This window comes from Phoca vitulina, unplaced genomic scaffold (genome assembly GCF_004348235.1).
Source record: "Phoca vitulina isolate PV1807 unplaced genomic scaffold, GSC_HSeal_1.0 scaffold11, whole genome shotgun sequence".
NCBI lineage: Eukaryota > Metazoa > Chordata > Mammalia > Carnivora > Phocidae > Phoca > Phoca vitulina.
The window spans coordinates 14,108,267-14,126,013 of record NW_022589714.1 but is presented as its reverse complement, the minus strand read 5'-3'; the positions used below and the strand labels follow the sequence as shown (position 1 = coordinate 14,126,013).

The following is a 17,747-nucleotide window of genomic DNA, read 5'->3' as shown; positions in this document are numbered from 1 at the left end:
TCATACCCTTTTCAATGTGCCTTTTCCTTTATTTTTTTAACTGTGGAAGATCTGTTCTGGTAATCGTCAAGTCATTTTCGGAGTGAGTTGGTAGTTGTTGCCTTGGTGCCCAAGGGAGGAAGTGAATTCAGAATCCTCTTACTCAGCCATCTTTCCCTGCTCCCAAGTTTTGGTTACTCTTTATTATATATGTTGTGAAACATTAATTTATTTTAACCAAAACATAATAATTTGATAATATAAATTAGCATTGTTTATAGCAAAGATCATGAGGAATTTATAAAATTTAATTTCAGTACTTTTGGTTTTTTCCTCCTTCCTTTAGATCGCGTAATGAAGAAAACTGAAGAGTCTGAATCACACCTGGAGTCTGAAATTAAAAGGAAAGTACCACAGAAACGTCATAGTAGCACATATCAGTCTCCGCCTCCTCTGTCTCCTGCTTCAAAAAAATGTTTAACTGATTTAGAGGTGGGTGGAGAAATTATTCTCTGTTGCTCATCAGTTGGTATTTTTATCAATATTATTTTTAGTACTTACTAAATTCTAGGTGATCTTTTCTTACAGGACTAGAAAAGACCTAGAAAAGTTATTTAAGCAAACTTTTCTGCCTTCATTATGTCATTTTTTCACTATCCAAAATGTAGAACATGTATGATCAGTGCCTTCCTGCAACATACTCCAAATAAATAGCTCTCAACCAGAAATATTTTGAAATAATTTAAAATAATTTACAAAAAGTTGAAGAAATAACAAAAAGATTTTCCGTATACCCTTCTATTAGATTCTCCATTTTTCCACATTTGATATATTGTTTTCCCTCCCTCTGCCTTCCTTCCAGCTTCCCTGTGTGTGTGTGTGTGTGTGTGTGTGTGTGTGTGTAAGTGTGTGTGTTTCTGCACCATTTGAGTATAAGTAACAGACATCCCCATTTATCACTTAATACTTTAGTGCATGTTTCCTTAAAAAAGGCAGGGGAGGGGGGTGGAGAGGAGACATTTTCCTGCATGACCAGAGTGCAACTGTCAAAATTTAAAAATTAACATGGATCCAAAATTACTGTGTAATCCACAACTCCATTCAAATTTCACCTAAGTAATGTCCTTTATCAGAACAGGATCCAGTTCAGGATTGTGTTATATTTAATTGTTATGATCTTTACTCTTCTTTAATCTGGAATAATTCCTTAGTCTTTCCATGTCTTTCATCACCTTGGTATTGTGGAAAGTATGATGTTTCTTCATGATTTATGCATTTTTCAAGAATCTTCTGAAGTGATTCTGTAATCTTACCATTGCATCATATCAGATTGCATACAATGTTGATTTTCACATTGTAACTTCTATCTTAAGATGTAGTTTCCTAGATTTGTCCACTGTAAAGTTAATTAGTAGGTATTTCTTATTTATTAATAAGATGAGCTACTGTAAGATAGGCTACTTACTTTAAGGTAGAGTACCTTACAATAGCTCATGAATTAAGGAGAAGCTACTATAAGGTAGACGGTTTCCTTATCTTATATTTACTTATGTATTCCTTTATATCAGCACAGATGTATAGATTCCTTTTTTTTTTTATTGAAGTATAGTTGACACAACATGGATTCTTACTCAAAAAAGTTATATTCTGTCACTGTTATTATTTTGATGCTCAGTTTGTCCCAGTCTTAGTCCCTGGGAAGTTCTTTAAGCTGGCTCCTCTTTCTTTTTGACACATACACATCATTCTCTGAGTACTTCCCTTAATTTTTGATGTAACCAGATAGTCTAGACTTCTTTGTATCTCTCTCTCTCAGCTCTAGAGTCATTCATTTCTCCAAGGAGCCATTGTTCCTATAAGTGGTGGAAAGATATTTTGGCATTAGTTATGCTCGTTGCTACTTGGTATCATGTTTATAGACCCTCTTAGTGGACAAAACTAGTAAATATATGTGTGTCTATATGTTAGTATTTAGTACATGTTAAAATCCATGAATTCATCTGGAGCTGCCTTGAGATTGAGTTGAGGCAAAAAAAAAAAAAAAAAAAGCCCCCTGAAAAATAATAAAATAAAATCCATGAATTCATACTGATAATTCCAATTCTAGTCTAAAGCCACAGTGTTTATCTTAGTCTTTCCCACTTTGCATGTTTGTAACTTCCTTCTCTGACTGAGAAACCTGACTTCCATCATATCCAGTGTATTTACTTATTGGCTTTAGTTGCTTTTTATTTGATTATTTTCCTGGCATGCCAGCCTAAGCTTGGCTTAGGCCATACTGGCATTTCCCCACTACCTTGCCCACTGCTTGATTCAGGTAAAGAAGAGTGAGAAAAGACAAAAGCTCCCCCAAGACACAACATTCTTCCCTAGGCATGCAAGCTGAAAACATCAGAATTTTTTTAACATCCAAAATACATCTTTCTTTTACTTTTCACTTCCATGCCAGTTGTTATTATTCTGTTCTTAGTGAAAATAAAGAATAGATTCTAGCCACCCTCTGTGTAATTTTTAATTCTTAGACAAGATTAGTGGAGTTTTTTTCCCCCACATGTAGTCTCTGAAATGCTACGCTCTGTACTGCTTATAAGGAAACACAGTCTTTGGTATTTAATGAGATTATACATCTTAAGGCTATTTACTAAAAATGATGTCTCAGTGGTTCTTGTGAGAGAGAGGCTCATTCTTATTAAGTATAATTGGTTATTATTTATGTATAAAGCCTGGCAGATAGTATGTATTAGTGATTTTGATTTATTTTATTTTGTAAAAGTTACCTACCAAAAGGGGGGAAATGATACTTTAGTCTTTGTTTTCCAAAAGAAATTATATCTAACATGAAATTGTTATGGAAATATACAACTTTATACACACTTCACTAAAAGTAATTGAGCAGTATTGAGATTCTAGTTTTGAGATTCCTAGGTTGATAAAATTCTGAATCTCTAGTTTTTATCATGGAAAAATTTAATATTATATTTGGTTCAGCTAACCTGCATTTTGTTTTTAATTGTTGCAAATAGTTCCAAGGTATGTGTTTCTTAGCTGATGGAAGGCATATGATAATAGCTCACAATATATTTCATTCTGTATTTTAATATCAGAAATTTTAACAGTGTGTGCTTTTTCTGTTTAATATCAATTTTATAAAAGGAAATACGTGGAAGTATCACCTTTTCATGTGGTTTTGTTCATTGAAATATGTCCTATTAATCTTTATTACAGACAGTGAAAAATTGGAGGCAGTCAGTACCCAGCTTGATCATTTTCATTATGAAAATAGTGGGGTTTAGCTTTTTCTTAGACGATTAGGTATTTTATTGCAGGGTGGCATATAGATGGAGATTACTTCTTTATGAGTTTTCCTTTTAGGTGCATTGGTACCTGGCCAACCATTTGCAGTTCATTAGTGAATAATTGCATTATTTCATTTAAATATAGAGTTGACCCTTCAACAACACAGGAGTTAGAAGTACTGACCCCCTGAACAGTTGAAAATCTGCATATAACTTTCAACTCCCCCAAAACTTTATTAATAATCTACTGTGTTGACTGGAAGCCTTACCAACAACACAGGCAATTAACACATATTTTGCATGTTATATTATATACTGTATTCTTACTATAAAGTAAGTTAGAGAAAAGAACATGTTAAGAAAATCATAAGGAAGAGAAAATACATTTATAGTACTGTACTGTATTTATAAGAAAAAAATCATCATGTAAGTGAACTGTGCAGTTCAAACCTGTGTTGTTTAAGGTTTAACTATACTATTATTTCTTTCCCTAATTGACAATAGGCTAGAATTTCAGTTAGATAATCTGTCCCATATTTGTGTCTAACCAGTTGTTTGCATAGTTCACCTGCTAACTATGCATCCTAAATACACAGGGCCCTATCAAAAGTGCTATGAGAAAAATAAATTCCTTAGACCTAGACTCCACAAGTAGTATAACTGAATTCTAGACAAAACTATGTACTGGCAGAGAAAGACACATGTTTTTTTTGTTTTTGTTTTTGTTTTTAATCTACCTATGCTGAGATAGTGAGCTCATGTTCTCCTAAGTTCACCTTTGCCTTGGTTGAAGCTTGGTTTCATTCTTTGTTGTTATCTGGGGTAGATTCTTGAATAGGTAACATAGTATAATAGAACGGCTTGATGTGGGTCATGTAGGACAAACCATTTTTGTCAGTTTTCCCATCTTTAAAACAAGGAGATAAGACTATAACAGTGGGCTTTAGACTTTCTCTACGTATTTTTGAGTTACAGATTTACGTAGAAGAAATGTATAGACCATAAGCATTTAGCTCAGTGAATTTTGAAATTTATGTTTACACAAGTGATCATATATAACTACCACTTACAAGTCAATCCTCCTACAACTGCTTGATGACTTCTGTCACCTAAAAGACTTTTTTAAACAACTATGTATTCTCTTACATATTTTTAAGTTGACATTCAACATTTTTTGTTTCAAGTTTAAATGGTTACATAGGATGTTATAGTTGACACAGTAAAAGGAATAACATTTTAAAATAGAGTGGTTAACTCATTTTCTTCATATATGGATCTGGTAGCATCCAAATACTATAGCACTTAATAATTACTGTCTCTAAAATCTCACTGCCAGAAGTATTTATCCACTTATTTCCTATGATATAAGGCTCGAAGTATTTAAAAAAATTTCTTTTTGATTGAGTTATTTGGTTTTTATTGGTAGACTTTTGATTAAAACTATGTTATAGTTTGATTAAGTAATTATTTGACATAAAAAGTAAAGTTATTAGAAATGTATGTCTTAATTAGAGACATTGATTGTTTTCCTCAATTCCTGTGTCCATGAATAAATATTTTGTTGCATATTGAGGTAGGATTCAACATCTCTTCATGTTTTTCCTTCTTATAGTCATATGTGCTAAAGAACCTTTTTCACATAAATAAGTGTATGAGTATGAAAACAATCCTTGAACTCTTAAATTATATGTCCCAAATCAAAGGAAGCTCTACCACCAAAAATATTTTTAATAATCTCACAATTGTAATCTAGATTAGGCCTTCCTTAAAATATTTCTGAAGCACTGTCTTAGAAATCAGTTGTCTTGTAAAAGTTTTTGTTAACCAATACTTAGAATTGATTATTTTTTCCAACATTTAAAATTATCCTTTTGTTTGGTTTCATGGTTTATACTCCAGGGTAGTATACCGTTGTAATATTTCAAATGGAAGTTGAGCGCTTTTTTTTTTTTTTTTAACTATGAGAACAGTTCTGGCAGGAGATACTTTTCCATCAGAGGCATAATCAAGTCAGGTTTTGGAATGATATGTGGAAATTGAAGATTTAGATATTTATTCCATTAAGATTATTTATGCTCTGTATGCCATAGAAAATCTTTATGTAGCCATTTAGTAGTATACATGGACTAGATGGGTCCAAAAATTCCTTCCAGCATCCTGATGCTAAATCCCAAGTAACATGATGTATTTAGTATTTAGCATTTTGTGGTAGCCTTGGTGATGATGATGGGGAGTAAGAGACTTAATTTTGAGATCTTACTTTTTATTCCATGATGTTGAAATAAAATGCCAAAGTCTTTTTTTTTTTTTTTATTCTTTTGGAACTTAAGGTTTCTAAACAGTGTGGATATTGTCCAAAATGTGGAAAAGAAAAGGAAAATCAGACCAAATGCCAAAGTTGTGGTATTCTTTTTCCTAAGGATTTGCAAAGAAATTGCAGACAAGCTATAACTTTGAGTGAATCTACTGGACCATTATTAAGAACATCAATTCATCAGAATTCTGGAGGACAGAAGGCACAAAACACAGCATTACCATCCAAGAAGTTTTATGGCAACAGTGTGGGAAAGATTCCAGTTGATATTATTGTGAATTGTGATGATAGTAGACAGAATTATTTACAGACTAATGGGAAAGTCATTTTACCTAGGGCAAAAGTAGCCAAAATCACAAACCTGAAAGAAAGGAAAACAAGCCTGTCAGACCTAAATGATCCAAGTAAGTATTTTACTCCCTTTAGTATTACTTATATCAATCCAATATTTTTTACATATATTTTTAATGTGAACATGAGCATATTTGAGAAGTGTAGTTTTAATAGGTATCTCTTGTGTCAGTTATGTAACATGTTTTTTGAGTAGATGATTAAAACTGTCCATGTAGTTGGAAAATAACTGACTTTCTTCTCATCCTGTCCATCTTAAATAGTTAAAAAAAAAAAAGCACAGACCTTGGCCCTAGTCATAGGTCAAATGCCAGTTAATGCCCAACTTTCTAGCTTTGGCTCAGTTAATTTAATCTCTCTGATTTGTAAATGGATTATTTTCTGCCTGACAGTGTTTTTGAGGAAGTAAATAAAATAACATTTAAACTGCCTAGCAAAGCCCAGTAAATAAAGTATTTGATACACAGAAAGGACTCAGTGAAAATTAGTTCCCTTGCCACTTTTACTCTTCCCCTAAATCTTTTTCCTACCTTTAGACATAGGTGCATATATGTGTGTATATGAAATGCAGTCCTGTTTGTAATAAATAGCCAAAGACTGGAAACAATCAGGAAGTAGTTGAATAAACTATAGTACCCATAGCTGCAAAAGGAGAGAAAGATCTCAATATTCTGTAGAATGATTTCTAAGATCTTTAATAACATGAATAAAGCAAGGTACAGATCAGGGTGAGTATGTGCTGCCCTTTATTTGTGAAGGGCAGGAGAATGAATATAGGGATTTTTTTAAATGGAAAGATATACCAAAAACTAATTTTAAAAAGTAGTTGGTTAGAAGGGAGGAAACAATGTAGGAATTAGGGATAGATGTTAGATATTTCCAAACAAACTCTTTTTTTGTAGATTTGACTTTGGAACCGTGTAAATGTTTTACATGATTATAAAACAAAATTAAATTGGAAGTTTAAAAAAAACCAAAACCAAGATGAAACTAATGAACCTATTTATGTATCTAGTCGGTGGCTTGAACACACAGGAGAATTCTTTCAAGTGAATTTAAATTAAAATAATACTGTGGCTATACATTCCTAATGTGATATATTTTAAGGTTAAATAGAACTGCAAAGAAAGCCTAAGTGTACTTAGTAATATTGTTATTAATAATATTGGTATTGTTATTTCTAAATACATATATTGATAAAGCAATAAGCAATTATAGTGTCTCCAGAAACCAGGATTTTCATTGTTAGTGAAAGGGAGTTCAAAAGTAAAATCAGAGAAATAAAAATCCCATAATTTTAAGCTTGAATTGGACATAATAGTGTGAGATTATTTAATATATATTCTCTTAAATAGAAGTGAACAATCCTAGTTCCCATTTTTGTGTTTTTTGAATACCATTTCTCAGTAAAAATAACTAGAACTTCTCAGAGAAATGGCTGACTCCAAGTCCAGAGCAGGAGTATATTTAATAGATCTAGATCATCTACTCATGTCAGGAAGCATGGAAGCAGTCAAAAACGACTATGGACATGTCAAAAGGACACAGGAGCTAAAAAAAAGAAAGGGCTCCTACTGACCAGTAATGGGACTGGTTGGGTCACAAAACGTATAACTATTTATTGAAATATGTCAAATATATTAAAATTAATTAGCTCATAGTGATATCCCCCCAAAAGAAGAAAAGCTCTCCATTGGTTACCTTTGGAGGTTGCTTAGGTTCCAAATCATTACTTTAAAAACTGGTAAATAAAAGGGGATAAAATTAAAAAATTTTTTTTAACCTGGGAAATATGTCAAGTTCTATTTTAATTTGATTCAATGTAAAAACCTTAGCTCATACCAGTACATTAGCTTATTTTTCAAAAAGAACTCAGGGGTGTCTGGGTGGCTTAGTTGATCAAGCTTACAAGTCTTAGTTTCAACTCAGTTTATGATCTCAGGGTCATGAGCTTGAGGCCCACATCAGGCTATGCGCTCAGCTCAGAGTCTGCTTGAGATTCTCTCTCCCTCTCCCTCTGCCCTTCTGCTCGTGCTCTCTCTCTCTCTCTCAAATAAATAAATAAATCTTAAAAGAACTCAGTTAAAAAAAATGATTACTGTATGATGAGTGTCTAACGAACATTCTGTTATATTATGATGGTGTTGGTATTTGATGAGTATTTTATGATACATTTTAGTGTTATACCAGTACAATATTAAATATTGTTAATGTCATTTGAATCTTTCCTAATGATGAGGTTTTTACATTTTAATGGTTAGATATGAAGAAAACTCTCACTAGGTAGTTATTGGGTACTATTACTGAGCCAAATGTTATATAGGAAACTTACCATCCTGAGGAGATTTCTAGGATGAGAGAACTAGAAGTTAATAAGGCTAAGGTGATAAGTTAAAAAGAAAATAAATTTACGTGGTTTTGAGGTGCCTTAAGTGGTTTAATATTCAGAGCTTGACTTAGGACCATATCAACCATGAATTAAAACCATAAAGCATAAATTTCATTCACTCCCCTGCTCAAAAAAGGAAAAAAAAAAATGAAGACTAAGTATTTCCCATTAAAATACATGGAAAAATAGGTTTTAAGAATCTTTTTATTAGTAATAAAAAATATCATTTATTGAATGCTTATGTGCCTTGCTTTGCATGTGAGGTAGACATGAATACATCCCATTTTATAAATGAGGCAACCTAGGCTTAAGGAGCTTAACTTCTCAATATTATATACTTAGGAACTGTTTGAGTTTAGATTTTCATAAAACAGGTTTTTCTGGTTCTAAAGTCTGTTTTCCTTATATACTTAATCATTCTTAAATTTGTATTCCTATTAAAGTAGTTTATTATCATGAAACTTTTATTATGTCCTGGGTGGTCAAATAGTAAATAAAATGTACAGTGTCTCAAGTAGTGGTGATAAATTCTGTGTAGAAAAGTGAAGGACGGTCCAAGGAATAGAGTGTGCTAATTGTTAGGTGTCAAGATGAGGAAGGGTGCTATTTTAGATAGGTGGTAGAATAGGCACCTTTGATAAAGTAACTGTTGAAGAGAGCCCAGAATGAAGTAAAGAGAAGGATGTGCTGATATCTATAGGAACAAGATGGAATATAAGTACAAAGATCCTGTATTAGTGTGTTTGGTTTTCCGTAACAGAATACCATAGACTGAGTAGCTTAAACAACAGAAATTTGTTTTCTCACAGTTCTGGAGACTGGGAGTCCAAGATCAAAGTGCCATCACTTTGTAGACAGCCACCTCCTCAGTGTGTCCTTACATGGCCTTTCTTCTATGCTTGCATAGAGAAACCTCTGCATTTCTTCTTCTTATGAGGACACCAGTCCTATTAGATTAAGGCCTCACTTTTATGACCTCATTTAACCTTTATTAACCTCATTTAACCTTCTTATCGGCTGTATCTCCAAATATAGTCACAGGGGTTTAGAGCTTTAACGTATGTATTTTGAGGGGACACAATTCATCCATCATAGACCCTGATGCAGAATCTTATGTATCACATAGAATATACAGAATGAAATTAGCTATGAGAACAAGATTTTTAAGTATATGGTGTCTTTGCACACTTCCCACTTGCTTTGCAATTATGGTGTCATTGAGCACAACCCTCATTTATTTTAAGTTAATAAAACAAGAGCCATGTAGTATGATTCTATCTGTTGCAGCATTGGGGCTTTTTAATGAATTTTTTATATAGTAGATAGAGAAGTTTTAATGTCCCTGAAGCATCATAAAATTATCAATGGAACAGTATGCTTCCTCTTTAATATATATGTTTCTATATGGTTTTTTGTAAATAATTGATGTAGTTCATGAACTTTTTTTTAAAGTTTATATATGTCAGGCACTGTGCTAAACCTTTTATATATTAAATCGTTTGTTCTTGTGACAGTTCTTTGAAATAGGTACCATTTTAGACCCTAATTTCACAGAGAAGAGAAACTGAGGTAAATAGTAAATTAAAAAACCCTAACTTTCAAATATGTATAAATCTGCTTAGACCTGCTAATCTGGCTTGTTAGGTTTTTTGTTAATGAAATGGTTCCAAAAAGATCCAGTTTAGCATTTGCTCCTGAGACTAGACAGCAAAATAAAAAAGACAAGTGGAGTGATGCTGGGGATTATGCCTCTCTGGGGCATGTGTATTACTCAAAAAATATTAACTAAACATTTACGTATGGGATTCTAAAAAAAAATTGCCTCTACAAGTTTATGTGTTCTTCAACACATGATTTTTGAATTCTTTTTCTTCACCAGGCGGTTTTAGACTCAGAATATAGCAGTGAACAAGGCAATGATCCTGCTCTCTCATAGTTTTTATGTAGTGAGGAGAGAGCAAGTAAACATCTACAACAAAAAACAACAGAAAATTTATATCACAGTTGTTATGAATATGCCAAGTACCTGTGTGCTTACTTTAGATTGGGTAATCAATCAAAAAGCTAATATTTGATGACAGAAATGCAAAGTGTTAGGGGAATTGCAATCCAGACAAAAACAAGCTGTGGAGTTTGAGGAACAGAATATAAATGGATGGTGTGCCTAGAGCAGAAAGAGGGGATAATAGAGTAGTATAAGAAAGTTGAAGTAGGCAGTGGCCAGATTATGTACATTTATAAACCATAGTAAGGAGTTAGGGTTTGACTCAAGTGCATTGTGGGTGGCTCTGGGGAATTATGATATAAAGATGGGTTTGATAAGACCAATAATGAGCAGAAGGTCTAAGAGCAAATTCCCTTCATAATATCTTTTCATGCCCATATTCACTTACTCCACAGAATTTACTGAGCAATGAACACTGGTCCACATTCTCCCAAGGACCAATTATGATTTTAGTGATTTCCTATGTGAAATAAAATTATTTGGTCACATGGAGTTTCACACACATTTACAATGCATGCTATTTACAATGCAGATTATCTTCATTCTTGAGACTTTCTAGAACCCTGAAATAGATCTATGATAAACATTTAAATTTTGCTATAACTTGTGTATATTTCCTGTGTGGGTGATGGTAATGGACTACAGAATAATTTCATATTTGTATATTCTATTTAAAAAAAGCTAGTTCTTATGCTTTTTTTCATTTTTAATTGTCTCCAAATTTAACTTTTCATCAGATAGAATGGATTGTATCTTCATTCATTTTTATTAATCTCAGTTCTGGAAGAGATCCAAAGCAAATTTGGTATATTTCCTGCTTTGGTATAATATATTTACATATTTAACTGACAGAAATGAAATACCTGAAGTATTTAACATTTTCTTTATAGTAATTTTGTCCAGTGATGATGATGATGATGACAATGACAGGACTAACAGAAGAGAAAGCATATCTCCTCAACCTGCTGATTCAGCATGTTCTTCCCCAGCACCATCCACTGGAAAAGTAGAAGCAGCACTAAATGAAAATATCTGTAGAGTAGAGCATGAACTAAGAAGCATTCCAGCAGATTCAGAGTTAAATACAGTTACATTGCCAAGAAAAGCAAGAATGAAAGACCAGGTACTTTTCATATTTATTGCCATTTATTCAGATTAAGTCCCCCCTTTGGGATGTAAATACTTTTTTTAGAGGGAAATTTGGCAGTGTCATTAGGAGAAAAAGATAAATTATTCATTAAGTGGGGCTTAAAATAACCAATTGGAAGATTATTTAAAAGAACATTAAAACATATACAAAAATAAATTTCTATTAAATTAAAAGCTTAAAATGTGAAAAATTCAACAAGAAGAAACAACATCAACTTTATAGTGAAATATAAGTATGAACAAGTATATTTGTATAATCTAGTGGACAGGGAGAAGTCATTTTTAACTTGGATGTATTATACTATGATACTATTGTATGCTATGTTTTATTTTATATTTTAATATATAAAAATTTCAAAATGTTCAGGTGGCAAAAGATAACAGAAATTATGTCAATAAATGGATCTAGAAAGGAATGTTTGTAATTTGTAATCTAAAGATAGAGAAAGACAAAAAGGGGAGAAAATTCAGATGAACTTAACACTTTAAAAATTAATACAAAATCAATTAATATGGACTGCTGGCTAGACTCCAAGGGAAAGGGTACTTTTCTGATTTGCAGGTGGAAAAGAAAGTTGTTATGGCCTTTTGGGAAAGCAGTTGTAAAAACATCTATTAAAATTTTTTAATGTGTGCTAAATGACCAAAATATTCATTCCCTAGACTCAGTCTCAAACTTTTCCCTACAGAGAGGGAGTATCTAAGACCGTATGTATAAACATGATTATTGGCAAACAAATGCAAACAGAATCATTGTTCATTAATACGAAGTGGCTGGAGAAATTATGGTATATCCATACTGTAGACTATTATGCAGCCATTGACTAAGAATTAGAGCTGTATAAATGACTTTTAGGATTTCTACATGGTATTGGTAGGTAGGAATACCAAGTTACAGAAATTTATGCATATTTTTTTTATTTTTAGAAAAAACTTTTTTAAAAAATAAAAACTTGTATGTTAAAAAATTACATATACATGTCAGGAATTGTTATCAGTATAGATAAAAATATGGAAACATATATACTTCGTTGTTAAGATGGAAAACGAATGAAAAACAAAGTAACTATAATGATGCTAGAAGAATATGGATTATTTTTAATATAATTTGGGAATGCCTTTTCAAGCATTTCAGCCAAGCAAAAATAGTAAATGAAGAGATGAATATATTTTATTAAATGGAAAGTACAGAACAGTATACCAAAACACCATAAGCTGAATTTGATAGGTAAATGTGAGTGGGGGAAAAACAGTGAACTGTGTGACAGTGTGAGTTGGTCCTTTACGTATTTTTTGTTTCTTAAAAATCAAGAAATGGAAGCAAACCATAGAAAAATGAGTAAAGGAAATGAATAGTTTTAAAAAGGTAATGAAGTACTGAAAATGAAATTAAAATACATTTTGTTAACTGTCAGATGTTGAAAATTTTTGAAGTATGTAATAGTGTTCATTTTGGTTAGTGTTTGGAGAAATGGAAAGTTGAGTGTGTAAATTGGTATAGCTATGCTGGAGGGCAGTTTGACAGTAGTTATATATAATACCATGATTTAGCTGCAAAAATGCTTGGAGGAGAATAGTGTGTCATGGGGTAAGGTCAGAAAGAACTCATATATCCAGCCTAGGATGGTTCGATGAAATAAATAATGAATTTCCATATGATGGAATTTGTGGGTGAACAGTTTTTCAGACTGGCACACTGAATAATAAGGGTTCCTCAGTGCTCTTTTAGAGGCTTCTTGGGAGGATGTGGACCACCCACTTCTAGACTCAGTCTCTCCACTTCGGATTCAACTGGAGCAGCTCTTAAATTATGTATTTTATTAATGAGCTAAATAACATTTCATTTGAAGAAATAATTCTGAAACTAAAAAAAGGGCTTTAAACCTCTTTAATAGGTTTCTATTAATAATTTTGGAAAATATTCATGATTAATCTGTGATAAGCCTGAAAAAGCAGTTTGGAGGAGGTGTGTGTGTGTGTGTGTGTGTGTGTGTGTGTTTTGTTTTAATACATATTTTTTCTTATGCCATACATCATAGAAATACCTCTAGAGGGACAATGGGAAAATAGTGCCTGTCTCTATGCAGTGGATTTTTTTTTTCTTGCCTTCTGTCAAGATCATGTTTTATTCTTGTGATAATAATAAAATTTTTAGCATAACTTCAGTACAATTAAATTATATACCCAAAATAATATATTATGATTAATTTGCATGTGGAAGTGGCTGAAATCTTAATAGATCAAGTACTTTAACATTTTAAAATATATAAAGAAGAATCTTTTTGTAAATAACCATTCACCTAAGTACCTGTTTTCTAAAGAATTCCTGATTTAGGGATGCCTGGATGGCTCAGTCAGCTAAGCATCTGCCTTCTGCTTGCATCATGATCCTGCTGGGATCAAGCCGCATCAGGCTTCCTGCTCAATGGGGAGTCTGCTTCTCCCTCTGCCCCCCACCCCTTTTCTGCTTATGGTCTCTTTCGCTCTCACCTCTCTCTCAAATAAAATCTTAAAAAAAAAAAAAAAAAAGAATTGCTGATTTAATCCAAGCATTATAACCACTACCACTATTACTAGCTAACTTTCGTCTAACATTTTACTGTGCATGAAGCACTGTGCTAAGCTGCTTGTATACATTAGTTCATTTGAATACTCAGTATTTTACAGTTTAGGAAATCAAAGGAGTTATTATTTTAAAAATCAGATAATTAAAAGGTGGTATAGCTATGATTTGAACCTAGGCAGTCTGATTCCCAAATTACCATTTCTCAATTCTGTGCTATTAATGGAATATCATGTAATGACTAGATAAGGTATAGCTGGACAAAATAGGAAGGATTTCTATTATATGAAATCAATAAATATTCTGTTGAAGTAAAATCAGTCTTTTATGTTTTGATAATTACATTTTTTTATGTTGCATCCTCTTTGCATATGTGTACTTAGTTTGCAGCCTTGTTTTAGTTGCTTAATTAAGTGAAAATTTATTTTTCTTTTTCAGTTTGGTAATTCTATTGTCAACACACCTCTAAAACGTCGTAAAGTGACGTCTCAAGAAACTTTAGTTGATCCTGTATCTTTAAGCTGCCAAAGTTCCTTTGACAGTGTCATTTTAAACTGTCGAAGTATACGAGTAGGAACACTCTTCCGGCTATTAATAGAGCCCGTAATTGTAAGTACATTCGTAAGCTTTTTACTGTACCAATTATGAGATTCAAAATTCCATAGGGAAGGCTAATATATAATATTTAAAAATTTTTAAATTAAAATGTTTAACTTAATAGAATATTAAAAATTATTTCAAGATTTCAAATTGCTTTAAGAGAATATAGACAAGTATAAACAGCTCCTTACAATAAAAATCACTGGGTAAAAACTTGTAATGTTTAAGGTAGTGACATATTCATCATAGAAAGATACTTATTCTCACTAAGTTAGAAAACCAGTATTTTACTATTTTATTCTCGTGCCAGCTCAGTGCATGAAAAGAGTATTTTAAAGAATGATAATGAGAGAAAGAAGGATCCAAAAGCTTTGGGGGCTGCAGAAAAATGTCTTTTGCAGCATTAAGACTCTTAGATGATTGGAATAAATTGCCACCCAAGAGGCATTGTGCTTTTGGACTAGTTCATTGTCCACAAAGCCTAAAGGACTTTCTATAGTCCTTATTATACTTGTCATACTTGTTAATTCTGCTGCCACCAGTCTAATTCAAATGCGTATTTTCTATTTGAAATTTTAATATAATCTCCTTAACCAGCCTTCTTAGTCATCATTTTTCTTTTTTCTAATGTATTGTACACGTTATTGGTAGATTAATCTTCCTATAGCACTGCACTTAGTTTGTACCTTTTATTCTATAATGACTTAACTTGGTGTCCCCAGCTGTCTGTTTTCATCTATTCTTTCAAACCTGGTCCCCTAGTATTGTTCCTTATACATAAAGCAGAGTCTTTAAGAAAACACATTGTATTACATCAGGAAAGTTAAAAGGTAGTTTTATTATTACTATTTAAATTATGGTAAGTAGTAGTTATTTATTTTCTAGGAGTCATAGTTTCATGATACAGTATGATCAAAAGGAACAAAAAGACCTATAAGTTAATGTAGGAGAAAATGAATTATGGACCTGATTTCTTACTAGAGCAAAGCTGTATGGGAAACCTGCATTTTTTTTTAATCTTTAACTCCAGCTTCTCACCATTAAAAAAAGTACTCCAGAGATTTAAAGCAAATAATATACAGACTACAATGTCCAGTACCCAGTAACATTGTAACATACATCAAGGTTGTCAGGGATTTATGAAATTTGTGTTTTGTTACAGGTCTTCATAGTATAGATTATCTTTCCTGGTTTCTGTCAGTTAATAAAAATGTCATTCTAAGTCAAAATACCTCAAAAATTCTCAGGGGTACCCTGTAGGTTTTATGGTTTTTCCCCACATGAACACTGTTATTCAGAACTTTTCAATATGATAATTAAGGTTTTGCTGGTAAGTTAGACATTTAGTTGAAAGTGGCATAATTGGTCTCAAGGCTAGCTAACAAGAACTACATTGGCGCGCCTGGCTGGCTCAGTTTGTAGAACATGTGACACTTGATCTAGGGGTTTAAATAGTCTCCACACATGTTAGAGATTAGTTTATTTATTTATTTTTTTAAAAGATTTTATTTATTTGCGAGAGAGAGAATGAGAGACAGAGAGCATGAGAGGGAGGAGGGTCAGAGGGAGAAGCAGACTCTCCGCTGAGCAGGGAGCCCGATGAGGGATTCGATCCCGGGACTCCAGGATCATGACCTGAGCCGAAGGCAGTCGCTTAACCAACTGAGCCACCCAGGCGCCCCTAGAGATTACTTTAAAAAAATACATTAAAATTGGAGTAAAAAAATTTTTTACATGCAAGTTGCCAAGTTAGGTTATATATGATCTAGTGAAAGAAACTAACTTCATGAATTTATTTTAAGAAATGAAAGACAAATTTTTTAAAAATTTAAATAAATAAAGGCAGTACATGTAATATAAAATGTGTTCATGCAGGTTTTTTTTTTTTTAATGCTAAATGAAATATTTCAGCCAATAAGTAGTTGAGTTTATAATGTGGAATTTTGTAATCTATGGTATTAACTTTCCTTGTACCATGGGATTTTTCAAGAGAACGTTCTTTGATGAAGTATAATTAATCTGCAATTTCTTCAGATAATGTATTAAAAATAAAGATGATTTGGGGCACCTGGGTAGCTCAGCCACTTAAGCATCAACTCTTGATTTTGGCTCAGGTCATGATCTCAGGGTCACGGGATTGAGCCCTGTGTCAAGCTTCGAGCTGGGCATGGAACCTGCTTGGAATTCTCTCTCTTCCCCCTTCCTCCTCCCAACTCTCTCTTTCTCTCTCTTGCTCTAAAATTTTTTTTTTTTAAATAAAAGATGATTTGACATTTTCTTCTTGAATATAACTTCCTTATGTTTTATAGTGAAATAATTTATCTGTCATGTCATCATTAATCTCAAACCAATTTTAAATGTTTTACTGTTTTATGTACTTTATCAAATGTCATTTATTATTGGGTAATTTAATTATTTTAAATTCATTCATTGCAAGAATTGGTACTATCTGGAAGTGCCAATTTTAAATCTTTTTATTTTATTTTTAGTCTTTTTTTTTAAAGATTTATTTATTTGAGAGAGAAAGAGCATAAGCAGGGGGAGGAGAAGGGGCAGAGGGAGAGGGAGAAGCAGAGTCCCCACTGAACAGGGAGCCCGATGCAGGGCTCAATTCCAGGACTCTGGGATCATGACCTGAGTCAAAGGCAGGCACTTAACTGACTAAGCCACCCAGGCACCCCTTTTATTTTATGTTAGGTTAGGTTAGGTTAGGTTATTCTTAAGTAAGCTCTCTACACCCATCATGGGCTGAGCTTATGACCCTGAGATCAAGAATCACATACTCTACCAAGTGAGCCAGCCAATTTTATTTAAAAGTAGTGCCTTTAAAAGCAAATACTTTTATTTTACAGGAAAATGGCTTACATTGTTGGGAATACCATATATACCTAAATATAATGCAATTCCTCATTTTTCCAGTGAGAAAATTGAGAAGATGTAAAACTAACTTAAATTTAGAAACTCTTGGAGATGATGGTGAAATAGCCCAGTGTCTACTTGTAATTTAGTTACACACAAATTTTTAAATGACAGATACTTAGACATGCTTCTATTTTTATATCTCATATGACAGTGTTATTTAAATGTTTCCATGTTAGTGT

General features: G+C 32.6%; 1 protein-coding gene across 8 annotated transcripts in view; it reads left to right on the top strand.

Moving 5' to 3' along the window:
- Nucleotides 1-17,747, top strand: part of SENP6 (SUMO specific peptidase 6) — a 115,875-nt gene that overhangs the window by 62,888 nt on the left and 35,240 nt on the right. For 5 of the 8 annotated variants that reach the window (XM_032409427.1, XM_032409426.1, XM_032409433.1 and 2 more), the window contains exons 8-11: nucleotides 326-471; nucleotides 5,606-5,993; nucleotides 11,225-11,457; nucleotides 14,485-14,655. In XM_032409427.1, the coding sequence (XP_032265318.1) occupies nucleotides 326-471; nucleotides 5,606-5,993; nucleotides 11,225-11,457; nucleotides 14,485-14,655 (938 nt within the window). The remainder of the gene's footprint in view (nucleotides 1-325; nucleotides 472-5,605; nucleotides 5,994-11,224; nucleotides 11,458-14,484; nucleotides 14,656-17,747) is intronic. The other 3 variants (XM_032409430.1, XM_032409429.1, XM_032409434.1) reach the window with 2 other exon arrangements.